Source organism: Rhizomucor pusillus, assembly GCF_041956525.1.
Source record: "Rhizomucor pusillus strain CBS 183.67 unplaced genomic scaffold VTP01scaffold_10, whole genome shotgun sequence".
In the NCBI taxonomy this organism is placed as follows: domain Eukaryota; kingdom Fungi; phylum Mucoromycota; class Mucoromycetes; order Mucorales; family Lichtheimiaceae; genus Rhizomucor; species Rhizomucor pusillus.
In genome coordinates, this window is record NW_027192152.1 from 1,001,194 (window position 1) to 1,025,941 (window position 24,748).

The 24,748-nt window shown below is 45.3% G+C and overlaps 11 protein-coding genes across 11 annotated transcripts; 6 read left to right on the forward strand and 5 right to left on the reverse strand.

The window, feature by feature from the left end:
• Positions 1-2,158: 2,158 nt before the first annotated feature.
• On the forward strand, positions 2,159-4,094 carry VTP01DRAFT_1409 (uncharacterized protein; the record flags this gene model as incomplete). The annotated part of the gene is made up of 10 exons (XM_069379756.1): positions 2,159-2,191; positions 2,272-2,346; positions 2,405-2,496; positions 2,577-2,778; positions 2,847-2,996; positions 3,073-3,412; positions 3,465-3,564; positions 3,623-3,674; positions 3,734-3,923; positions 3,979-4,094. 10 exons carry the CDS (start codon positions 2,159-2,161, stop codon positions 4,092-4,094), a joined length of 1,350 nt encoding a protein of 449 aa, XP_069238817.1.
• A 229-nt stretch (positions 4,095-4,323) lies between these two features.
• VTP01DRAFT_1410 (uncharacterized protein) lies at positions 4,324-5,921 on the reverse strand (the record flags this gene model as incomplete). Its single annotated transcript, XM_069379758.1, has 5 exons — positions 4,324-5,301; positions 5,363-5,550; positions 5,630-5,737; positions 5,797-5,854; positions 5,910-5,921. The coding sequence occupies 5 exons, from the start codon at positions 5,919-5,921 to the stop codon at positions 4,324-4,326; spliced, it is 1,344 nt and encodes a 447-aa protein (XP_069238818.1).
• Positions 5,922-6,354: 433 nt separating this feature from the next.
• Positions 6,355-7,000, reverse strand: VTP01DRAFT_1411 (uncharacterized protein; the record flags this gene model as incomplete). The annotated part of the gene is made up of 3 exons (XM_069379759.1): positions 6,355-6,547; positions 6,608-6,704; positions 6,787-7,000. The coding sequence occupies 3 exons, from the start codon at positions 6,998-7,000 to the stop codon at positions 6,355-6,357; spliced, it is 504 nt and encodes a 167-aa protein (XP_069238819.1).
• A 95-nt stretch (positions 7,001-7,095) lies between these two features.
• Positions 7,096-7,740, forward strand: VTP01DRAFT_1412 (uncharacterized protein; the record flags this gene model as incomplete). The annotated part of the gene is made up of 5 exons (XM_069379760.1): positions 7,096-7,146; positions 7,205-7,286; positions 7,358-7,440; positions 7,533-7,620; positions 7,688-7,740. 5 exons carry the CDS (start codon positions 7,096-7,098, stop codon positions 7,738-7,740), a joined length of 357 nt encoding a protein of 118 aa, XP_069238820.1.
• A 121-nt stretch (positions 7,741-7,861) lies between these two features.
• VTP01DRAFT_1413 (uncharacterized protein) lies at positions 7,862-10,371 on the reverse strand (the record flags this gene model as incomplete). Its single annotated transcript, XM_069379761.1, has 5 exons — positions 7,862-8,840; positions 8,908-9,668; positions 9,724-10,020; positions 10,083-10,156; positions 10,224-10,371. 5 exons carry the CDS (start codon positions 10,369-10,371, stop codon positions 7,862-7,864), a joined length of 2,259 nt encoding a protein of 752 aa, XP_069238821.1.
• Positions 10,372-10,506: 135 nt separating this feature from the next.
• On the reverse strand, positions 10,507-14,160 carry VTP01DRAFT_1414 (uncharacterized protein; the record flags this gene model as incomplete). The annotated part of the gene is made up of 14 exons (XM_069379762.1): positions 10,507-10,569; positions 10,624-10,812; positions 10,873-10,961; positions 11,021-11,099; positions 11,153-11,463; positions 11,523-11,804; positions 11,862-12,011; positions 12,066-12,300; positions 12,359-12,464; positions 12,539-12,633; positions 12,694-12,989; positions 13,052-13,691; positions 13,747-13,844; positions 13,911-14,160. The coding sequence occupies 14 exons, from the start codon at positions 14,158-14,160 to the stop codon at positions 10,507-10,509; spliced, it is 2,883 nt and encodes a 960-aa protein (XP_069238822.1).
• Positions 14,161-14,763: 603 nt separating this feature from the next.
• On the forward strand, positions 14,764-15,555 carry VTP01DRAFT_1415 (uncharacterized protein; the record flags this gene model as incomplete). Its single annotated transcript, XM_069379763.1, has 1 exon — positions 14,764-15,555. The coding sequence occupies one exon, from the start codon at positions 14,764-14,766 to the stop codon at positions 15,553-15,555; it is 792 nt and encodes a 263-aa protein (XP_069238823.1).
• Positions 15,556-15,772: 217 nt separating this feature from the next.
• On the forward strand, positions 15,773-16,741 carry VTP01DRAFT_1416 (uncharacterized protein; the record flags this gene model as incomplete). The annotated part of the gene is made up of 1 exon (XM_069379764.1): positions 15,773-16,741. One exon carries the CDS (start codon positions 15,773-15,775, stop codon positions 16,739-16,741), a length of 969 nt encoding a protein of 322 aa, XP_069238824.1.
• An 804-nt stretch (positions 16,742-17,545) lies between these two features.
• VTP01DRAFT_1417 (uncharacterized protein) lies at positions 17,546-19,078 on the forward strand (the record flags this gene model as incomplete). Its single annotated transcript, XM_069379765.1, has 5 exons — positions 17,546-17,743; positions 17,805-17,867; positions 17,928-17,994; positions 18,047-18,136; positions 18,195-19,078. The coding sequence occupies 5 exons, from the start codon at positions 17,546-17,548 to the stop codon at positions 19,076-19,078; spliced, it is 1,302 nt and encodes a 433-aa protein (XP_069238825.1).
• A 111-nt stretch (positions 19,079-19,189) lies between these two features.
• VTP01DRAFT_1418 (uncharacterized protein) lies at positions 19,190-21,031 on the forward strand (the record flags this gene model as incomplete). Its single annotated transcript, XM_069379766.1, has 7 exons — positions 19,190-19,207; positions 19,275-19,343; positions 19,432-19,758; positions 19,815-19,907; positions 19,975-20,106; positions 20,167-20,252; positions 20,320-21,031. 7 exons carry the CDS (start codon positions 19,190-19,192, stop codon positions 21,029-21,031), a joined length of 1,437 nt encoding a protein of 478 aa, XP_069238826.1.
• A 97-nt stretch (positions 21,032-21,128) lies between these two features.
• VTP01DRAFT_1419 (uncharacterized protein) lies at positions 21,129-24,704 on the reverse strand (the record flags this gene model as incomplete). The annotated part of the gene is made up of 8 exons (XM_069379767.1): positions 21,129-21,218; positions 21,274-21,345; positions 21,412-21,948; positions 22,020-22,620; positions 22,677-22,729; positions 22,795-23,255; positions 23,317-24,261; positions 24,326-24,704. The coding sequence occupies 8 exons, from the start codon at positions 24,702-24,704 to the stop codon at positions 21,129-21,131; spliced, it is 3,138 nt and encodes a 1,045-aa protein (XP_069238827.1).
• Positions 24,705-24,748: the final 44 nt, after the last annotated feature.

A 24,748-nucleotide genomic window follows, 5' to 3' on the forward strand; every position in this document is an offset into this window, starting at 1 on the left:
TTTCAGCTTCCACAGAATTCGTACGTACTCGCTTCATCTCTGTACGACGATTATGCGCCGACTCATCGTGCAACGTGCACGGACTCCAGCCAACGTCAATTCAAACACCGTCTGTTATGCAGAGATGAGCGTTTCCTCCAGCTTGCTGTCTCATGCAGGACGATTCATACAATACTTTTGATTAATTAATAATAATAACAGAAATTATCGTTGCATGCTCCTTAGAAATAATAGCACGAAGTGTTACAGCGAAAAGCTCAGATACTGGCCTACTTTTAGGCAATAACGAACACTCGGGGTAATTATTCGACGCAGTGATGCTTCGCATATAGACTGTGCTGTTTTAAAACTTGCATATGAAAGCAACAAAGTTACCATACATATCCTGGAATGATCAAAAATGAATTCCATAGAGACCTAACTTTCTTTGAAATAGCTGGTGTTGCTCTTCGCGCTTCGTTTCAACCCGCTTTTACCACTTCTAAACCATTGCATTTGAGTCCTAAATCGTTAGAAACGAATACACTGTTTTTCACCGAATTTGATATCTATGTCTGTTCAAGTTATTGAATTTACTGATCAATTGCCAATCCTCACTGGAAATACATGGCCGATCTCATCCCATCCTAAATCTTCCCTCAGTGATTGTTTTTGCTGCCTTCTGCAGCTGCTGACCATTGTTGATTTGAACTATCAGCCATGTATCAAAGCTCTGAAAAGTTTTTGTTGGTTGATTTGTATCTTTGCTCGCTGCAATTTCCACATCATCTCGCAGACAGCTTAGCTAATGGGCATTTGCCGTCGTCGCTTCACAACATTGCATTTAGGTTTCGCCAGTGGACTCTGGTTATGTTTTTCATAACGGCATTGCTCTCCGCATCATCTAAATAGGTTCCAACGCCTCCACACTGACAAATATATGGTGACTCAAAAGTAGTCAGTCCGGTTCTAATATAGCATTTTTCACTTGTAGCTTCCTATTCAATTTTTTTGCCGTTTTCGTAAATATAGTATGCCTTTTACTGCCGGATCGTAACTTTTCTCCTCTTGCCATACCTTTTATCCATCCTTTTGTTTGATATAAAGATGATGTACATCATAAACGGACCGTTTGTTTGGATTGGTAGGAGAGCTTAAGCTTTCGGCGACAGAGACTTCATCGTCATGAACCGGACAGCTTGCTCGTATAGCATCGTCCATGCAAAGTTATAGTAAACTGAAGATATCATCCAGTTAAACATATACGAGTACCATAGAACTTTCAATGTCGTGAGAGGTACCATCTCCTTCTCGTTCTTCATTTTCGTGATCTGAAAACTCTGGCTCAATAGACAAACAAGGGAATTCCACCATGATTTTCAAATACGAGCAATCTATCGTTGATTTGTAAAAGAAGTTGCTATGGCTCAGAATACATAATATGTAGGTTTCTTTACATTTCTCTATAAACTTGCTGCTCCTGTATGTATTCAGCGACATTATTAATTAAATACAAATTACTCGCGTCAATTTTTCAGATTGACAAGTTGCCCGAGAAAACTATGGCGAGTTTTGGCCTTGTTATTTAATAACGTGATTTCGAAATTAAAGGATCTCATGATATGCACGGTCTAACTGTCAGACAATATCTGGCATCCTTGTCTCTTACCCCAATTTCCGGTGCGTACGGCGAAGTCGGAAGAACGGAGATTGTCATGCAAGGTGTAATGTAGATTCTGTTTCAAACGCATATCGACTAGCATTATTTTTATGCAAACAGTGGCATAGCAAAAGTATATCATGCAAACTGATGATCTGACTTTATACATTCGCACCTCACCACAGCGGATCAAAGCACCACACAAGTCGATCCGTTCCAGTATCTGCTACAGTACATATGCCAACATTTTTGAGTCGATGTAGAAACATACTACAAGAAGATCTATCTAAAGTTTCTCTGACAACTTCTATTCCTTCTCCTCCCGCTTTTCATGAAGACTTGTTCTCCAATTTTGGATCTCCAATGCTCACCGGAGTTGACCATTTCAGGCTATTGCAAAGAATTTCACCCCCGTTTCAGCAGCTTTTCTTCGAACGCCCTTTTCTCGATCCAAGGAATCCGACCTACATGGACAATCAGCCGGAGAGAGACGCAAATAAATCGCAGCAACATACAAACATGGAAAGCCAAGAGTCAGAGCGCCAGACGTCGGTTAGTTTATATTTCTGGTGTTTGGGATCGAAGCGCCTGTGAACCTTCTATGCCGATCTTTCTAATTCTATTTGTGCAAGAATGAGCGCGTGCTGGCCGAACTTCATCAAAGCGAGCAAAAACTCAACCAGTCGTTGCGGGAGCAGCTCGAAAGAGTAAATGAGGAGACAGGTATAGAGTTCCTGCCTGGTTTTCATTGATGCATATTTCTAGGCGCGTAAAGACAAGGCACATCTGGAAGCAGACCTGGAGTATCGTGCGAAATCTTTCCAAGCGACGCTCGACCGCCTGCAGGCTGGATCAAGGTATTACCTATGCGCCGATAGATATATCTAGTTTAGCGCCAGTGTAATTTATGTATCCCGTTTCTTTTTTATCCGTTTAGCGAGTACACCACCAAGTTTGATACCCTGATCAATATACAGGACATTGAGGAACTCCGCAATGAGACCAAAAAGCTGCACGAGAAATGTATACAGCAAGCAGCACGCATAAAGAAGCTAGAATTCGATCTAGAAATGGAACAAGGACACGTCAATATCCTCAGACACGATAATCAAATGCTGCGGCAAATGACCGTCGACATGGTATGGAGAGAATTATTGTAAACTATACTTGGTAGCTGCATATTAATTACTTGCGTCGCTTGGTATAGACTGCATTGGCAGAACAGGAAGAAGAATATATTTCAAACAAGCTGTTAAAACGTATCTCTGGTCTGAAAAAGGAAAAAGGAGAGCTATTAGTGCAAGTCGAGCAAGAAGAAGAATACATGACAAACATGTTGCAGAAAAAACTAAATCAGGTAAACAGTATAAACCTTTATGAGTTATTAGCCGTGTCGGAAGGTGTGCAAATTAACACGTGCATTATATATGTAGCTGCAAAAAGAGAAAGTCGATATTGAGAATGCGTTGGAGCAAGAACAAGAATATATCGTCAATAAACTTCGCAAACAACTGGATTCACTCCGTGCCCAGCAACCTGGACAGTCACCGTCACGTAGCGTATCAGACATTGCTGGAAGCACACCAGGATCGATACCCGTCAGCCCAGTCGTTACTGGATCTGGTACATCGCCGTCACTAGGCGGATCAAAGAAGTGGATATCACCACACAGCACAGGTGCGCCGGTCGAGGGCCCTCCCACCGGCCTCATTGAAGTATTGCGGGCTGAAATTGCTGCATTGAAGAACAAAACTGCCGAAATGCAGAAAGAGTGTAAGATAAGGCTTCGCATTTACTGCAAGCAGGCTAATAATATTTCTGTCAGTTATGAGCAAAGTTCAGCAATGCAACAAGTACAAGAGCGAGTTGATTCAATTCCGGAAACAAAACAATATGCCAATCGATGACATACCCATGGATGAAGGGTAAAAAGACTAGTCACTACGTAGAAGCATGCACATTTTTCCTAATTCAAATTCACAGTATACCACCAGTATTCCGTTCTGTGCCACCTTCACCGGGACGACAAGTCCGAGTAAGTGACAAGTTAAGGTCTGTCAGCGCGCACAACACGCAAGATTGACAAATTTTTAGACTCGCCGGTCAACGTCAACTTCTTCACAAAGATCGATAACTTCAGACAAAGCGAATACCAACCTGAATGCAATTCCTCCACTTCAGTTAGATAATAGTTCATCGACGTCTACGAGCGCCTCGCACAGCGAAACCACTGCAACACAGGCTCAGCCTATACCCGACGCATCTGGCTCGCGCTCACGTTCAGGTAAGCGTGGCTTGAATAAAGAGTAACATTTATAACTCCTGACTATCCATGATAGCATCAACAAGCTCGAATACAGGTAGTCACTCGAGGAGAGAGGCTGCTTCCAGACGCATATCCGGAAGCCTTTTCGGGTTGAGTTCGCCGCCACCTCAGCACCCACCTCATCCGTAGCAAAACTGGCTAGCAGTGTCTATTTTCCATACATAATACATGAATGCTTTTAAATGATTGTGACCTAGTAATCAGGGCCTTATTTTCTGGAAAACAAAAGAGTTGTCTTGCTTGAAAAAAAAATACAATGTACAAGATGTGTGAGTGGGCTTTAAGCGTATGAATTATAGAAATATACTTTAACAGGTTGGGGAGAGGAAGAAGGAGATTGGAGGAACTTGATCATGCTCTATAGCTCGGCAACGTAATTTCCGGGGAAAATGCCAGTCTGACCTCGCAGTCGTCCAGTCCACCAGTCATTCTGATCTGCAGTGCGTTCAATGACTTCGATTTTATCATCCTTTTTAAAACTCAAGTCACCATCCGCTTGTGCATCGTAATCATACAACGCAACCACATATTGCGTTTTGGCCTTATTGGCGATAGGTGGCGGAGGAGGTGGGGATGGTCCTGATCGGGACGTAGAACGCTGATGACCACAGTATCCAGTTGCTGCTGCTGCTGCTGCTCCTCCGCCGTAGCCAGCAGCGCCAGCTCCATATCCATATTCCTTGCTGTCGCCGTTCATAGGAGTTGAGTCTAACGTTACACCGCCCGCGGCGCCGTATGCTGGCGGTGGCGGGCTGCTCATCATTCCATTTTCTTGTTGTCGCAAAGCCGCTCGCTCCTTCAATGTAAGCTTAGAGTTGTTTTGACCTCCAGATACGCTCAACCAAGCCTTGCCGCCGGATTTAAGCAAGTCCAGGTTCTCCATTTCAGCACGGGCATCTCGCTGTGATCTTCGCCAGTTGTATCCATCTTCGATTGGCATGTTAAGTGTGGGGAAGTGTTCTGCGTTTGCATTTGCAAGCTCGTAGCAACGAGCATATATCATGCCATAAATCTTGCACTGTAAAAAGTAGAGGCTGTTGAAGACTGGTTCGATAAACTGTGCTTTCATGTGGAAAAATCGTGGCAGCTCTTGCTTCAGCATGTCGTTAAGGTATTCGTAATCCTGGGTTGCAGTTTCCAATTGCTGTTCGATCTTGTAAATCTGTTTCTCCTCACTAAAGCTACGCTGTTCCTTCGCTTTAAGCTTGTTGAGCGAAGCTCTGTGTCGATCATAATCAATCTGCTTGTGGTTACGCTTGACAATCGTCTTTTGTATCGTTTTTATGATATCTTTCAATTCCAAAGTGGGTCCAATGACGTAGCGGTCGACGGCGTCCTGTCCGAAGGAAGAATGCTTAGTACCAGCCAATTTTAACGCATTTGCCAAGGCAACATACCAATTCGGGTAAGACCTCATCCCGGCAGTAAGCCATCGCTGCCTCAGCATCATTTGCGGCCTGCACCGCGGATGCAGGTGTTTGTTGAAAACGTCGCTGAACTCCGCCTTCTTCCGCCTGTACGCCAAGCTGAGAGTCGTATATGACGGTCAAGAAGGATGCCATGGCTGCCTGATGTGTCAGCAGGGCTGTACCGAAATAATAAAATTATAATATGTCAGCGTTCATATCCAATCCGTGCACACACATGACCATCGCTCTGGTTACCAGATATGCTATCTCGAAACGCTCGAGCATCCTTGTCAAGTCTATCGATAACCTTGGAAAACTCGGTGAAACGCTTCTCCAGGTTGATGAAGTCGGTGTCTCGTGTGACTAGCGAGCGAGAATGAGACAATGCGTCTTCCAATGCATCAATTACGGCTGCTGTTTACCTTCAGACTTTTTCGATAGGATTTGGTGTGGTAGACGGCTGACAGCTTTTTGCAAACCCTTGCACTCTCTTGAGTATGGTGTTTACAATCAAGTTTCCAAAAGAATAGCCTACCTTCCAACTCATTGTGGAGAATGGCAAAAGACGAGAAGAAAAAGAACTGAAAAGAAGGGCTTTCGTCGGGCAGCTCGGCGCAAGGGCTCCCCGAGATTCAGAATGCGAAAAGAAGTTTCTTTGAAACTCAGCAGAATTTACCTTTCTGCGCGCCTTTTTGCTCAGCATGAAAAGGCATAGAACAATCATTCTTGTAAACCAAACGCAGGCTTTTTCTTTGACAATAGTAAATGTTGTCAATTGTTTTTTGGACAGACTTAAATGAAACTAGAGCTTTTCTTTGCTTTATCTTTATAGAAATCTGTTATAAAATGCCAACATCCCAGACAGACTGACATTTATCACGATGCAACACAATGTGGAGACAAAATTTGAACCGACAGGCAGGTTGAATATATTGTGAGTACTTTTAATGCAAAAATGAAGATATATTGTACAAGATGGTTTATGCAGGGATTACATTGAAAAAATGATATACTTCTTCGTTATCCAACATCGCAACGTGCGTGTCGCACGTTTCGCATTTGACAGGAAAATAGCTTTCACCGCCCGAGTTCTTTGGTGTATAGCGCTCTGTCTTGATCACTTTACAGTTCGTAACAAACATTGCGCGGAATTGATTAGGGTATTTCTCATGCCTACAAAAATGCATATTTTCATTTAGACATGTAAAATGTATATAAACCTATCGCTTTTACCTCTGACAACTGTAGCACAATGTTGTGAAGCATAAAGGGCATGTCAGTATAGCGTCAGTGCGGGCTTCTTTTCTGGCCTGCCCCGGCGGTGCCGCTTCTGCATAAGAAAACAAAAACATAAGCGTATGCTCCTCTTCTTTTTGTATGTAATAGTATGCAATAGAAAGGGGAATACTTGCTCTTGATTTGTCCAATGACCCATGCTTCGTCTTTATCGTCGAGATCGGGATCATACAGTAACTCATCGTTTGTCGGTATCCGGCGGTCAATCGTTCGTCGATCGCCTTGACGTTTTGCACCAGGAAGACCGATTCCAGCTGATTCTTCATTGTCTTCGTCCTCCTCGTCTGTGTCAAAGTAAATATCGTCGTAAACCTTATCCTTCTTGTCCATAAGAGAAAAAAAGGAAAGAAACGCCGACAGACGCCCTTTCCCGTTTGCGCTGTTTCTTTCTGCCCTTGAAACTTCGCAACTTGCTCTTCTTGTCAATGTCGGGCGCACACAAGGATCGCAATTTTATCGCCGTCATTGGCGACGAGGTAAATGCCAACTAACCGTGCTCTCCGTGTCGTGCTCGGCTGATGAACCTCGGTTTAGGACTCTGTGACCGGTTTGCTCTTGGCAGGCATTGGCCACGTCAACCAGCAGCAAAAACGTAACTTCCTAGTCGTCGATGCCAGTAAGTCGAGAGTTCGACAGAGAGAGGAAAGCGCGAGAGGCAATATTAAACTGTTAACTTGGAACCGACAGAAACACCTCTCGCCACCATTGAGGAAACGTTTACGGAATTCACTCGTCGAAAGGACATCGCCATCATTTTGATTAACCAGCACGTAAGGGGTCGCACACACGTTATATGCATAGTTACTTGAAATACGACGTGTCAAAATAACATACATTCGCGGTGCATGCGCGCATATACTAGATTGCTGAAGATATCCGAGAACTGATCGATAGTCATCAAGCTGCTTTCCCTACCGTACTCGAGATACCCTCCAAAGACCATCCCTATGGTAAGTCGCTATTGACACATTCAAGGGGTTCGGTATATGTTTTGCTGATGTACGAGATCCCTTCCAGATCCCGAAAAAGATAGCGTTCTTAAGCGTGTCAGAAGATTGTTTGGTGAATAATTCAGAGTGTATTACAGTAAAGACAGCATTCTTGTTCGAGAAATGATAAAGCGAGGATTATGTACATATATATAATAGTCGTCTACTAGTAAGGGAATTTTTCGACTGGGAAATTTAGAAGCTATACCGTTCGCTTGATAGATCTCGATACGTTGTCAAACAGACGCTCTATATCAGGTGCGCATCGAATAAAATCATGCTTCCAAAAGTCAGGGTTCTTGATCAGACTAATGAACGTCGCCAGCAGACCCCATGGATGCGGTCGGTTTACAATCAGTCGTTCCAGAAGTACACGCGTGATCTGCTCTTTCAGTGCCTCTGGTTGTGTGAAGAACAGATGGAGCAGAAGTGTGCTAAAGTAATAAGTGTGGTTGTTGGGATACCGCAGGTGATCTGCAATGGCATTGAGCAGCAAGTATCGACCCTTGCATGGTAAATCGTGTAACAGTTTCTTATACGCGCGCGTTGCTGGAATGTTTTCAATCGGTGCGTCGCTGGCAGCATTCTTTGAACCAATGTACAAGACAAAGGCGCCCATCACATCACCAGATTCTTCCGCTGATAATCGTTCCAGAGCCATTGTGTAAAAAGCATTGTTCTCTGTCTGGCAGAAATTGTCGATTGCCGACCGGAAATCATCGCCTAGTGCCTTAATATAGCTCATTACCAGCACAGGATCCTGCTTGAATTCAGGAAGTCGGTCCAGCCGAAGGTCCGGGGTGAAAGGATCAGGCAAATGCATCACTCTCGGGAAAGCAGACAAGACTAAATTCCGCAGTTGGATGCAAGAATGAGGGATCACTTGCACGAACACCATATAGTGTTCGCAAAGGAATTCCGGGAAATCATGCAGCAATACAACAAGGAACCGCAGGGTGCCACGGTAGAACTGTCTGGTTGCTTTCTGGAGTATTTGCCTATCCAACAATGGACCCAAAAATCGGAGCAATGCAAGCACCAGCTTTTGACACATGAGCCATCCCTTATATCGATCGTTGTTGGCGAGTAATTCGGGAACGAATGCACGATGAGAAATCAACTGCAGCCATGAAAATGCAAAGCCAGGAAACTGCATTGGCTGCAAAGTATACAAAGCATCGCTGTACAGGCATTTCATATTAGTAATATTGCAACTGATGGTCAGTAAAAGTTATTGCTATAACTTACCAGAATGCTTTTACAATGCCTGCATGCACTTGATTTATCCGGATTTTTGAGAGCTCCAAATAAAGCGAAGACAAGATGCGGAGGAATGGCTTTTGATTAAAGTTGGTTCCTCTTGCTTCGTGGTGCTGTGCAAGGACTAGTATCACGACGGAGAATGCCCGGCTAGCCAATGCAATCTTCTTGTCAAGATCCTTCTCGACCTTGACCATATACGCGACAAGTTTGCCAAACGAGTCGATCAACTGCAGTGCACGTTTTTGAAACGTTGCACTCAGGGCCTTAAAGGATAAAAAGTGATCTACACAGGTATCGACGCACACTCGGAAGAAATAGCACTGGTCGTCCCGGTCCTTTACAGTCTCTTGCACCTTTTTCGCCATATCCCGATACAGCTGATGACCGGCCATTGGATGCTGACATAATCGGAACCATTCAGCCAGCAGCATTCGAAGATCCAAACACTCGATAGCCGGTTTTTCCTTTGACTGGTACGGCGCACCGATCAGCTTTTTGAGTTGCTCCATAAACTGTGTTGCATTCGACTCTGTCCGTTCCTTCAAAGCAGCCAAGGTCAACGTATGGTCTTCAAGGAAAGTGATTGGACTCGGTGATAAAAGACATATACTAAGCAGATCAACTGCAAACTGGATGACGACTTCCTGGTTGTTGCGCACATGCTTTGCAAGATAAATGTCATACTCCTCCAGTGGTACTAGTTCGTGCCGTATTAACATGGCGATAACCGGTGCATTGTATTTTCGCTGCAATGGATCAGCTCAGGATATGTAATTAAAGTTTTAACGCTGTGGCACTTACCTCGTCTTCAGAGTAGACAATCCATAGTAAAGCCTCCTTTGCGACATCCACAGACATCTCAAATAATGATTGTAAGAATCCGGTGTATGCTTCAAGCGCAAAGTTGGTATTGCTCTTGTACAGCATATATACAACTTTTTCTACAAATGTAAGCATGGTCTGCAGCGGCGTTGGACTTTGTGTAATGAGGAGAGGAATTTGCCGCATCAGGAGACAGATATCGTGGTTCGGTGGAAGCAGTGCACAGGTGCTGATTCCCGATGTTCGAATCAGCCGATCTAGTTCGAGAAGCAGTTGCTGCAACGACATGGTAGTTGAATATAAAGGTAATATCACCGAGCGCTTCAGAAAAAATGTACCTCTAACTTTGCTGTTACGACATTGGTGGACGTAAGATTTAACGGTGAACCGTTCATGAAGCTTGTGGGGGAAACTAAGTCTCCGCGCATCAGGACAAAAAGGAAGCGTCAAGAATTTGAAAGGTAAAGCTCAATGCTCACCATCAAATGCTAATGCACTGTCTTGTGCTTGCTGTCCGTTCATGGTGTTGTTTTGATCAAACATGTTGTGAAGTCGCATTCTGCTTTCGAACCAAGTCGCAAAAGAATTAAAATTTTGTATCGGTGGTGTTCGGCTTTTTGATGACATTTGGCCCTGAATGGGTGGTTGTTTAGAAACAGATTCAAAAGTGTATAAAGTGTACAAGATTCTTTCTTGAATGATTATACAAAATGCATGCAAAATATACTAATAGAGCGTTTCATAACTTTATATGTCATCAGATTAATAACGGTAGGCCCAGTACGACGCATTGGCCACAAAGTTGTCCCGTTTCTCTCGTTCCATCTAAAACTTTGTCGTCAGAAGGTTTTTTTATAAAATTCTAAAGGTAGACTTTACCTCGCTTTGGATCATGCGATGAATAGAGCAGAGATAATCAACGTATGTCGGTTCATCGTACACTTCGTCTTCTACGAGTTCTGTGGCAAAAAGGAGCTCCCTATCTAGACCTTGGCGAATGTATTGCAGAGGTGCAAATGGTGATTGATCCAAAAGCGTCTGAAGCTGAGAATGTACTTTGGATGGTTTCTATTTACAGTTGTTTGTTGCATTAGCAATATGTAGTAAGCCTTAGGAGATTGCACTCACCTCATTAAGATTAGTAGTGCCCAAAATGCGTTGTAAGGTATCTGGTGCAACATCTCGTCCGATCCATATGTAGGAAATATGGAAAGATTCTAAGAAGCAATTAATGGGAACTAAGCCAGATATTCAGAGCGTCAATTCAACCACTTACGCAAATAGTAGATTCCATTCGTGCGAAGTCGTTCGTAGGAAAGTCTTTCCATCGGCGGGGAAGTCTGGTGTCCATTATCCTGAATTCTAGAATGAGTAGCCAGCAATTCAAAATTTAATAACTGATACGCACCGTAATGTAGGTATCCAGAGATATCATCCGTGGATACAGGCATAATACAGTGTCTCTCACACCCATTGATTTCAAACTTCGCATGCAATAAACTTTGTAGTCGATGGAGCCCATGGTCTTTCGGAAGGCCGGGGTCTTCCTAAAGGCGCTAGCGTATACTGGAAGTGTTTTGAGTGCTTCTGGGAGGATAAGCTGCCCGCTGGATGCTGAAGATGCGCAGTGTTTGCGATACGCTGCAAGGATCCTGGTACACTCTCCATCGAGCTGCGATGCCAATTCTCGCTGTAGCCGCTTTGATGCCTGCGAAATGACTGGATACCAACAAAATTAGCAAAATTCCCATTTCAGGACATTGCGACAAATTATTTACTTTGCTTGCATAAAATATTCATTGTAGTATCCATATCAGCATTCTTGAAGAGATTGGTGATATCTGAGGTTACGGGCAATCTCAGGTTATGGATACGCACGCGCCGTTCTCCAGATTTCGTGGTATACAGTAACGCACACTGTATGAATCCTTCCTTTTCGTCGAGCCTACTGTCGTGACGGAAGGTAAATGCGACAGCCTTGTCAGCATCAATACCGCCAAATTCGACATCGGTGCTGTTGTTCATGTAAAAGTTTCCATATTGATCCTCTACCGAGAATCCTAGACACAACCTAGTTAGAGTTGTTGCTAATTTTGGATGGGATTATTTTCTCTCACCGTTGGAGCAGCGCACTCGCATTGCAGCGTTGTATCCTTGCTCTCTTGTCACACTATGCAAGAGTCGCCGGACGAGCGTTGGCTCATCATTCAACGGATTAAAGCCGGCAAAATAATTCGTGTCGCCGCCCGTCAACGCCGGCAGAGCTCCTAAGAAAAAAATCAGCGTATACATGCAGTTAGTAATTCGATATTTAGACTTACCAAGCGTACTCACGTCTATGTACATGTTGGGTGGAGGGAAAAGCCAAAAGTCTACGCAGACTCCCAGCTCGACGCATTCCTTGCCGATCACATTGTATAGGGTATCTTGTGGTGCGAGCAGCTGTCGTTCCTTTTCGGTGTTGTGAAGTTTTGGATCATCCCGAGATTTTAAGGCACCAGGTCCTACGGTTGGAAGCACTGCTTGGAAGACATGGACCTTGCCACCAGTTGGTTTCTGTCGTAAAGGTGAGTATTTTCGGTTTCCTGATTCTTTAAATATATATGTAGATTACCAATCCAATAAGTCCGGCCTTGACAGCACTTCCGAGAGCGGCGGTTTGCGTTTGGTTTTCAGCGAACATCTGTGGGAGATTGGATAACAGGGCTTCTATAGTGTTCCTGAAGAATTTGGTATCCAGTGTAAGAGTTATATCTTTCTCAAAAGCGACCTCCGGTTTGTAAATGACTCCAACCTGGCTTCATGTGGGGATACGAAGAGGCTGTCTTCAGATATTGGTAAAAATACGTCATTGATATCTGGCACAACCATCATTTGCGCTTCTTCGCCCTAATTACAGTCAGCTGAATAAATTATCTTCAAACAGAAACTAATTACATATATACATACATTGATATTGTAAAAATGAGCTGCGGTATCGAAGGTCATGATCGCCACACGTGTTCCAGACATCTCCTTGTCAAAGAGAGTCTGTGTTAGAGCCATGCATACGCTCTTTAACATGCCAGATCTGACAGCGTGCCACGAAACATCGATTGCAAACAGCACGCGTAGGGGACAGGGCTGTCGAGTCCAGTAAATCTGAGGCACTTGAAACTCGATCGTCCCACGCTGCAATTCCGGGCGTTCTGCCAAGTCAACCCTCTGTCCAGACATATCCAAATGAGAAAAGTACTCTTCAGGTACTATACATGTGTAACAGGAATTAGTAATGCTGCAGATATATTTGGATATATATATCCCTTACCATCGTTAAAGAATCCACACAAATTACACATGAATTTGCGACCTCCGTCGGTGAACCGGCACCACGGATTTATGTATGCTTTGCATCGACTACATCGCACGGGCCCATCCGGTCCAGTGCTTGCCACAACCACAGGTTCGTCTTCTGGATGGCACGCAGCAAGCGGTTGGACGACGATGCCAAATGGTAGATATGTATCTCTTATCATGTCGTATGAGCGGGGTAGTTCCTTGAACGATGTGCGCATAAACCGAGGATTGCAGTTTCCTTGATCTATGATTTTAAAGTCGGTGGTTGCGAGTGGCATTGGTTCCTGGGAACATGTTGCATACGGCTCGGTGGCATATAATTCTTGATCTTGCTGCCGTATCTGGACAGGCGATGGGATATGATCTGGATTAATGCGATGTTGCTTGCGCGGAGGGTGAACCTGCTGCTGTTGCTGCTGATTGGGAAGCGGTTGCGGCGCTGTCGTCGCTGTTGGTCGTGGCAACTGCTGCTGCTGTTGCTGCATTGGGGACTGTTGGTATTGATACGGTTGGGAAGCATCGTTGGATGGAGGAGGTGTCATCGGCGCATATACACGTCTAGGCTTCGTAGATCTGTGCGGCTGCTGTTGCATAGATACGGTGTTTTGCTGCTACTTTTCTTCTTAATATCCACAGTTCCGAACGATGCTAGTCTCTAGAGCATACCTGTGGTGGTGGTGCTGCTGCTGTCTGGAGATTCATGCTGGCAGCAGCAGAAGTCAATGCATCCATAGGTGACTGTGGAGTAGGTGTAGCCATAGGTCCTGAACGTCTACGTCAATATACCGGGGCTAAAAACCCTCACCAGTCAAAATATTTCAGGTACAAACCTGCAGCGCTTGGGTAAGGCGATGGGTATCCCTGAGCCATGCTTGCAACCGGCCGTGGCGGCGCATTTAGCTGGTGCGGTGGCATATTGGAAGGCCGTGGGTGTGGGATTGGAGGTTGCATGGGAGCTGCTGGTCTCACTGGTGCACCCTGCGGTGGCATCGGTCGCACAGGTCTTGCTGGCAGGTCCTGAGCGGCAGACATTAGGTTCTGATGAGATCTATGTGGGAGATCAGGTTGCTGCGTTGTCATTTTGGTCAACTTCAGCTCTGCACTCAAATCGAATTGATTCGCGCACGCGTTATCTCAACAACAGCGAAAAATGCGCATCAATGCGCATTCTGGAAAATTCAGACTTTTAAACCACATAAGAGTTTTCTAAGTGATAAGCTTTGTAGAGGGAAGGGGGCATATGGATGGATGTTTGCAAATCTAGAATTGCAATCTACCGTGCGCTAGAAAGCTAGAGTTCCTATGCAAATTTGATTATTTAGGAAAACTATCGCACGTAAAGTATTATCCTGTGCGTTTGTATTATCCTAAAGCGTGGTACAGACAGTATGCATGATTTCTCTGCAATGAGGATGACATTTGCGTGTAGGCTTCCATTTTGGTCCATTTTGGACATCGCTCTAACTAATATCGGACCGATTTCGGGGCAGCGAATTATATCCGAAAGAGCTCCTCATACAACGGTTGAATATAAATACAGGATTGAGCAGTCGCCTTTCGAGCAATAAACTGAATCATTCCAAGCGGTACTATGACCAACAGCAGCGATCGAGTGTTTATCATCGGAGGCACAGGTTATTCGGGCAAGAGACTCGTTCCTGATCTGCTCAAGGCTGGAATTCTATGACGCTGCTTGCGCGCGACCCTGCCAAAGTCAATCAATTGTATCCCGACAGCAACATCGCGGTCGTCAAGGGCAGTTACGCTGATCTCAGCACGTTCAAAGATGCTCTGCCTGGTCACACGCGTCTTTACCTGCTTATCACGGATGTCGCGAATAAAGCCAAGCACGCTCGTTCAATTGCCGAAGCAGCATACGCAGCTGGTATTAAGCAAATTGTTGATGTGTCTTGTATCTGCAGCGGCCAATCGTGGCGCGGAAACGTCGTCAATATTGCCTACAGGGAAGCAGAGGAGGCTATCCTCAGTATCCCTAACCGCGGAGCCTACGTTGCTCTTCGTCCCGCGGGCTTTATGACGAACGAGCTACGTGTAAGCGCCTACACCATCAAGAAGAGTAACGAGATTTTGGGATCTTATCCGCCGGACCATATTGAAGGCTGGGTCTCGCCAACCGACATCGGTGCCCTTGCAGCCATTATTTTCCAAGAGCCTATTGAGAAGCATGGAGACGGCGTGTATGACATGGTCAGCGACTTTATCACTGGCGAGCAACGTGCTGCGATTTACTCCAAGGTTCTCGGTCGCGAAATCAAGTATCGACAAATATCTGCAAGCGAATCTTACCAGTTGCACGTGGACCTGTTGAAAATGCCTCACCTTCTTGCCTATATTCTTTGCCACGTTGTCCGTCCTTATCGCATAGTTCCCAACGATCTGCTGTCGATTCTTTTGAAGCGCAAGACAGAGACCTTTGAAGAATGGCTTATTTCGCAAAAGGAGAACTACCCGTAATGATAGCAAAGCTGATATTTTTTCTAGACAGAAGTAAATAATAAATAAATGAAGACTGAAAGTCTACGGACGTGAAATATACGATACTGTGTCGGATCAAAATTACTGCCAACTGTTTGACAGCCGCTATCGAAACGTGAGAAAGTACGAATGGTATGTGGGACAAAGTCCCTGCTTCACATCCAGCTGTCTGCCTTGTATCAAATAGATACCAAACATGCGCTTCCATATCCTCGGCACTGGTGCAATAGGCTGCCACATAGCAACCGAGCTTCGTCGACGGAACCCGGTTACACTGTTGCTACGGTCGCAGAACCATGTCCAGGAATTTCTTGATCGAAAGAATCGCATCACGTACCTGAGGCTGCATCAGCAGCCCGTCGAAATAACCGGCTTCGACGCGCTAAACTTCCACGATCCCCCGGAAGATTGCACTGTAGATGCACTAGTCGTTGCCACGAAAGCCCAACATGCTGTTGAGGCTATCCGCACCGTCAAGCCAATGTTAAACCGAGATAGCACGCTCGTCTTATTCCAAAACGGCATGGGAGTAGCCGAGGAGTTACTATCCAAAGTCTGGGAGTCAGCAAAAGACGCGCCGTCGATCGTAGTTGGTGTCAATCGGCACGCAGTTGAACGACTCGCTCCATACAGCATCAAGCACAACTCTGGATGGAATGATCCCCAGGCGTTGGCCTTGGGAGCTATGCCTCATTCCCAAAAAGACAAGATTAAAGCAGTCATCGATGCATTCACAGAATGTCCTGACATGCGAACTACTGTCCTAGAATGGCCGGAACTTCGTAAGCGAATGATGCGGAAACTGGTTATCAACGCAACGATCAATCCACTTGCCGGTGTCCTGGACGTTAACAATGGACGCATCCTGGAGAGTCCCGAGGCTATGGAGTTACTGCGTGGTTTGACAGAAGAAGTTGCCAAGACGCTGACGGAACTTGAGTGTACGAACGATGAGCTATTCGACGAAGTGGTGAAAATGGCAGAGATTGCAGCTGCCAATAACTGCTCGACAGTGCAAGACTTGCGAGCCAAGCGAAAAAGCGAAATAGAATTCATTAATGGTTACATTGTGCGTCTCGCGAAAGAACGAGGAATCAGTGTGCCACTTAATGAAACTTTCCTTAGACTTATCCATTCAAAGGAGCACGCAATAGGTGCACAATAAATTAATGTAATTCACCATAGACAAAGAGCATCCGTTTTGTTGGGAATGAGACATAGAAATTGTTGTGTCAGCTGCCTCGCTACCGCTTGAAATTCTATGTCTTCCTAATTTGTGGATACCTTCAGTCATATGTACATGATCATACAAACCGGCTCTATCCAAGTATTTTACCATTCTCTTCGACGATCTTTCTTCAAGGCCTTTTGTGCTCATTTTCAAAGCTACGATCAGCAGCGAGAATGTACAGCAATTTCAAGACGGGTGCACAATGGGCTTCGATTACATCGAACTACTGGCCGTCACAGTAAATCATGATAGAGCGAAAAGGATAAAGAGCAGAGAAAGAAAGGAAAATGGCTCGAAAATCATGCACAACCATTCTTTCACCCCAGCATATATTTATTTTGGGGGAGTCATTGTTTCAGTAAAGCCAACAATATTTCTTTGTCGTGTCAAATCATTTGGTCATCATGATTCCTCGAAGAACAACTCGACAGCTGGCTTCTTGTTTATGTAACAATAGTATCTAAGTCACAAGTATCTAACTGTGCTTCTGGAGTAATTGATTGTAAACTTAGAGCAATATGCTTACTGCGTCGCGTTCAGGGCCAAACATCATCATCATCAATCAAAATAAAGTTTTGTGGTCCTCGTCAATTGATTAAGCTTATCTCACAGCCGCAGCACACCATCCGTGCAAATCAATGTCGCGCAGCACAGCAGCACTCCGCTTAAATAACGTCGTTTGCGTCGTCCTGCTACCGATCAACAACAGCGCACGCCACCCGTACAAACACCTTCACCATGGGTAATCCTGTCGACGTTGCCAAGCTCAAGGAAGAAAAGAAACGTAAAAAGGAGGAACAAAAGAAGCTGAGCCAGGCAAACAAGGAACGGAACCAGCTACCTCCTCCTAAACCGATCCAGCGATCGTTCTGCGCGATTCCTGGCAACGAGCCCTTACCGGACGCTGTCGGCTGTCTTACTGTCATGTCCTTCAATGTAATTATTCTCGCTAGTTTGTTGCTCAAGATATGCTTACCGTTGTGCATGATACCTTTAGATTTTAGGTCAATGTCTCATCAAACGCCACCTGTTCCCTGATTCTGGAGAAATGCTGAAATGGGTACTTTTGCATAAATTTATCCGTCGCTAAAATTGTACATCCTGAACAAGTCTCTATCAGAAATTACGTCGAAACATGGTTGCCCAAGAAATGGCAATGTACAATCCTGATATCTTGTGTATGCAAGGTATGTCAAACTATCCAAATATATTCTTGTCTCTAACAATTTTTTCTATCAGAAATGGATAACTTTGATACGTTCTACAAAGGCGTGTTAGAAAAACTCGGTTACAAGACAGAGCTATTTCAACATCCCAGGAAGAAGCATGGTAAAGTTTTATACATACAGCTATATCGCAACCATGTATAACGCGGCCGTTTTTCCAGGGCTTGCCATTGCATACAAAGCCGACATGTTTACAGCTGTAGGCTACAAAACAGTCGACTATGACACTGATCCGCTTTGCCCTCCTACGTGGAAGACAGGGAACGTCGGTCAATTCCTTGCACTTCAGCACAGTCAACATCCGCAGTATGGGTTTGTTGTTGGCAACACACACTTGTACTGGCGACCCACAGCTGTCTACGAGCGTGTACGACAATCCATGATATATCTACGACGCTTGCTGCAACTGAAGAATGAGGTGCAAAGCAAGATATCAGACACACAGTGGATTCCATTCGCAATAGGCGATTTCAACACGACGCCAGACGATCCTGGATATGCCATATTGAACAGCAAAGGCATATCGGACCGCGACATTGAAGGTCTCGAGCTCTCGCGGAAATTGCCTGGTTCATACATGACTATCACATCGCAGCAGCAGCAGCAGCAACCGCAGCAGGAGAATGATAGTGCCAGTAAAGAGAGTAACAACGTCGATAACCCAGCACCTCCGGAAGCGCAGGAGGGTGGTGACGACGAGGAAATAACAGGCGAAGCTGCGGCGATGACCATGCCAACATCCGATTTGCTGCAACAACTTGAGCAAGAACGAGCAGGGTGGCAGAGCGTATATCGCTGCTACCATCAAATCGACCCTGGCGAGGGAGACCCAGAGTTTGGCGAACCAAAATTTTCAAACTACACAGTCGCGTTCAAGGGTACGCTAGATTACATTCTGCTGCGTCCAGGGCTGGATCCTATCATGGCAATTGAGCTTTTGAGAATGCCACCGCAGTCTACCATGGAACCTTCGCTTCCCAATAGAAACTTTGGCAGCGATCATGTCTGCTTGGCGACCAGGATACAATTTGGCGGAAACAAATAATAATAATGACAATAAAGCGCTTGATTCATTTTTGGTTTCGTTCCATCCTCCTTCTTCTCCTTGTCTCGAGTTTCTTGTTTGTTGTTTTCTTTGGACAAATAGCTTGTCAACATGTCCATGGAGGGAAAGGTAATCGCGTTATTCAGGTGCCAGATCGCAATTATACACGATCAATTTACATCCTGCTTTCATGTAGGTAGCAGACGAAAATGAGCTGCGTCAAAGACAGGCAAGAGAGCTTGCCATGCGACGTTTGCTGAATCTAGTGAGTGCTTACAAACGCTGCATGCTCTCCAGTTCGACGTGACAGTGTGCGGTTAACCAGTTTATCGTTGTTTATCGGATACAATTAGCTACACGCCACAGCCGGATCGCCTGCCCATGTCAATGCCGTTACGGTCCTTGGAGCTAAAGCTACGCGTCCCTCGTTCTTGGAAACCGCGACCTCACCTGTACTTAACAGCAGCACGATCGCCGACGTCGTCAACGAAGCACAGAACGTTGCAGAGCGTTTGCAGAGACTGGATATCTTTGATGGTGTACAAGTGTTGCTCGATCGTGCTTCAGATACGGATCCATTGGCAGCGCCAGACTCGATCAACGTTGTATACCAAGTGAAAGAGAAAAGTCGATTGTTTATAAAGACAGGCACAGAGATTGGCAACAATGAAGGCAATATGGTAAAAAGGCAGCAGCAGAAATAATGTCAATTCTCTGTCGTTAACATTTGGCGTAGAACGGATCCATAACTGTCCGGAACGTATTCGGAGGAGCAGAAACATTGGAATCGGTGGCATCATTTGGTACACGAAATAGCTCAGCCTTCCAGGCAAGTGGATAGTTGAAATACTCGATTTTGTACATAATCGTTAGTCTAAACGATGCTGGACTCATAGTTTGCTCTGTCACGTCCCGTCAATGCCTCGCCGGATGCAAAGATCGACATCAATGCGCACAATGTGCTTCAAAACAACATGCTGATCAGCTCACATGAAGAACTATCTCGAGGCCTAGGCTTGCGATACAGGGTACGTGAATTTGCGATCACATCTTTTTTACTGTGCATGTGAGACTGATTCGCTGTGCAGGGGATTTCCCAATATGGGTACCATGAAGTAAGCTACAATTGTATATGGAGGTCCATAGATAAAGTCGCGGATACAGCATCGTTGAGGTTTGTTGATTATGTCGCAGTAAATCAGATATAGATCCAGGTTGACTGATACATCGATGATGCTTAGCATTCGCAACCAAGCCGGCCACACTCTCAAATCTTCCATTACACATACCTTTGTCAGAGATCGCCGAGACGATATCCTGTCACCATCTAATGGTTATTTGATCAAATGGTCGCAAGAGCTGTCTGGCATATTGGGCATTGGCAATGCCAAATTTTTCAAGACTGAATTACAGATGCAGTATTGCCATCAATTCGGCGGAGGACAGTTACTCAAGGATCCAGAGACAGATGAATGGTTAGGCATGCATCCCGGAATAGTCGTGAGCGTGAGCGCGAGAGCAGGCTGGCTGGCCAACTATGGAAAGAACCCTGCATCCATTTCAGATAAATTCCTGCTAGGCGGCCCGCTATCTGTTCGTGGATTCAGAACTGCTGGTCTAGGACCTCATGACTACCGCGATGCACTCGGAGGCGACGCATACTGGGCTGCTGGTGTCAGCGCATTTGCACCGCTACCAAAATGCGAGAGCAAACCCGTCCGTGCGCACGCTTTCGTAAATGCTGGCACTCTCGTACCTTGGCAAATGGGCACTAGCTTGCAGGATTCTGCAAAATCCTTGATACAATCTCCTAGCATCGCAGCCGGCTTTGGTCTCGTCTATCGACACAGCATTGCACGGATAGAACTTAATTACTGTATTCCTTTGACAGCAGCAAGGGGTGATCAAGTCAAGCGTGGATTGCAATTGGGTATAGGCTTAGACTTTTTGTAGATAAAACCAGCGCCTTCTAGTATTACAAAAAAGAGAGAGAGACAGGGTATGATGAATCTCCACTTAATAGAGATAAACTGCTTTAATCTAGCTAGACCTATAATTGGTCCCCAAAGAGGATCTTCAAATCCTTCAGTCTTTCTGATCTAGCTTCTTCTTTCGACATGTAGAATTGAGTTGTGAGATTCTACGACGGCATTTTAGTCAAGAGTTGCGTCAATATAGAGCTTGTGAAAACTTACATGTTTCTTGTCTTGTATTTGCAGGATGCGTTCTTCTACGGTTTTTCGCACGACGAATCGAATGACTTGAACCTATAGTAATTCCAGGCTCGTGAGTTTTATCAAACTTTTCGCCCAATATATTGCCATGTAGCTTACGGGCTTCTCTTGACCGAGGCGATGGACTCTGTCCACAGCCTGAGATTCGACAGCGTGGTTCCACCAGGGATCCATGATAAACACTTTGTTCGCCATGGTCAAGTTTAATCCAACACCGCCAGCACGCAAGCTGACAAGTAAAACAAACGTCCTGCCGTGCTTCGATGCAAACTCGGTAATAATCTTTTCTCTATCCACGCCGCGTATGCTACCATCCAATCTTAGATACTGAATACCTTCTTCTCTGAGAGCGACTTGGATGATGTCGAGAAAAGACGTGAACTGCGAAAAGACAATCGATTTGTGTCGCTCCCGGACGAAACGTTTAAGATATTCCATCAATGCAGAAACTTTAGTCGAGCTTTCGTGACCCCTGATAGCTTTCCGAATATCGATCTTTGGCGAAGAATTGCTAGGTCTATCGTCTTCGCTGTTGTCTCCCTCTGCGAGCTTTTCTGAAATCTCCAAGAGCTCTTCTTCATTGATGGCCTGCCGGCAGATGGGACAGTGACCCTGTTCTCCTTGCTCTTCTTGCAGCTGCGCAGGGATAAGATGCAATCAGCATTTTTTTGTTGGCAAGAATAATAAATAATAGCCGGTTAGCTCACCTGTAAATACTGCATGGTGCAACTCTTGCAGACCATATGCATGCAAGACATGACGATCTTGCTTGTAGTCGGCTCGAAGCAGAGTGGGCACTCTGCAGCGATTGGGTGCTCAGCATCTTCGGATATCGAGGTTCCAGACTGCAGTGCACGCAGGGCTTCAACAATAGCTTCGCCGTATTTATCTTTAGGACTTAAAGTGTCGAATGATATCGGGCCACTGCTACTGCTGCTGGGGCGTTTATCGTTTCTTGGCAAAACTAGCGATGGATGACAAGCAGCTTGTCGCAGCTTCGTCAGCAAACCTAAGATTGAGGTCATATTGCTGAGCGCCTTGCCAGAAGCACACAATCCAGAGAAGGTGTTCCTGCTGTAGATATATAAACTGTCGTATAAATCTTGCTCGGCTCGGGAGAATTCAAGGTATTCGATCTTGACCTCCTTTGGTGGAAGAGCTACTATAGACTGACCGTTCGCATCCCGCATGTCCTTGGTTCGACGAAGTACAAGCGGTTCCAGCACAGTTTTGACAGCCTCCAAAGCTCGCATATCTTGCTTCTCAAATGGAATCGTGATATATGTGCGCCAGAACTTGTAACTAGCCCTGGAATGCCGTATATGAGCGACAATGTACTATCGGATATCCATATTTGATCGTACCATGGCTCATATCTTAGGAACTTTACAAGTGAGTACAAGTCCTCCAGTTTGTTCTAAAGAAAACAGTTCGCTTTAATTTCTTTTCTAATCCTAACATGGATGAAGTGATATCTATTACCTGTATAGGAGTACCGGTCACTGCCCAGCGGCGAGGTGCTTTCAATGCCGCACAGAACTGTGCTCTCTTGCTCGTTCTATTCTTGATCAGATGAGCCTCGTCTAGAACCACGCGCCAAAAGTGAATATCACGCAATGCGCTGTCCGATGAGTTGAAATCCGATATAACCATGTCGTAGGTCGTAATAAGGACGTCGGGCGCTGATCCATCCCAACTGCATATCCTGCGATGAGAAAACTGTTCTCTCTCGCGGCCGTAAAACGATTGAACTTTGATTGTTCCAGGCTCTGATCCTCTCAGGATCTCCTCACGCCACTGCGCCTGTAAGGTAAGTGGACATACAATCAACGTTGTAGGTGATGAATTCGGGGGTAAATCAGTAGGAAGAGGGGTCACTCCACAGCGGTAACGGTTCTTATGGATCAGACTGAGTATTTCAATGGTCTTTCCTAGGCCCATTTCTACGGAAAAATCGTGTTGTTAATTCCAAACATACATCGCTACCTATGGATTTCCATTTACCATCTGCCAGGATGCCGCCTCGTTCTTTTGTATCTAATGCCGGGAATTCGAGTGATAATTCACCGCTGTAAGGATTAAAATAAAAGAAGGAAGGAGTGGATGGATCTGACGGTTGGTCGAATTCTTCCGGAAATGGATATTCTTCCCACAGAGGATGCATCGAACGCATACCTAGATCACCGTTGCTTTGGTCCATCGTCTCTTTTTGCAGCATCCAGGCCAGAGCTCGTTTCTGATACGGCTTCAGCACTAATGCAAGTTCGGGTGGTGCGTCTAACTCTGCAATCTGCTGATCAAACTGTCGTGCTTTATCGTAAATTGCGTCCAGCTGTTCATTGCTCAAGGTATATTCATGCTCTTGGATCAAGTTCTCTTCATCTGGATCTTCTTCTCTAACTCTTTGGACTGGAGTCGCTATGGATGTTTTGAACATTTTGTACTTGTCGTCTAGCTCGTCCTCGTCAGAAATAGTCAAGTTCATTCGCTGGACAGCTGATCGAGTCGTCTTCAAATTCAATCGTCGGATAAGGTCTAATATAGCAAGCGTGCGTTGTTCGGCCAAGCGCTCCTCTGCTGTTTCTGTGTTGCTATCAAATCCATACTTTTGTTGTTCATTCATTATAGGTATAATTGGGCGGAAAGCCGACTTGTTGAAATAGCATTTGACGGCAATTTGGATATCTTTTCCCGTTGATAGTTGAGGAAGACAATCAATGACTGTCGCTTCAAAGTCGCATAGGCCCAGGTCCAGTAACAACGAGATCATTCGCGACGAATCGCTCTTCAGACGACCAATTTCACGACCAGATACTGTTGTGAATCGAGTAATGATGTTTTCACCCTTTCTTCTCTTCCCGATGTACTTTGCAAAACCTGGCTGTTGTCGAGTAATCAGGATCGGATCGCCTTCTTTAATCGGACTTGGACCAGTGATCGTCGACCATCCTGTTCAAAGACAGTTTGCAGTTAGCGTCACGATATATACAAGTAGCAACGCATTATATTGTACCTTCAATGTATATAAATCCAATATATAGCTTATTCTTGTCTTTAGATCTGGAGGACGACGAGGCGGAGGATGACGAAGCCGAAGAAGCCAAGTCTGCAGTTGCATAGAACATATTGGCAGCGCGTTCCAAGTCTCCTCGGCATACTTTGAGAAGAGAGACCAGCTTTGACTCTGGCACGTTCTCGCCGACGAGATCACGTAGTATCTTCACTTTGCTGGCGGTTTCTGGAGAGAGACGTGCGGCAGGCTGTGCCGGCGGTGACGACGACGTCGTCTCCAACCGTGGCTCCTTTGTTGATCGCACGGGGGAAGCCTCTTCCATTTCTACATCGCTGGATTCTCTCGTAAAAAACGGTCTCTTTCGTGATTCTTGGCTCATGGTTCAGGCGAGATCGTCTAGACAGAAAGGGACGTATGAAACCC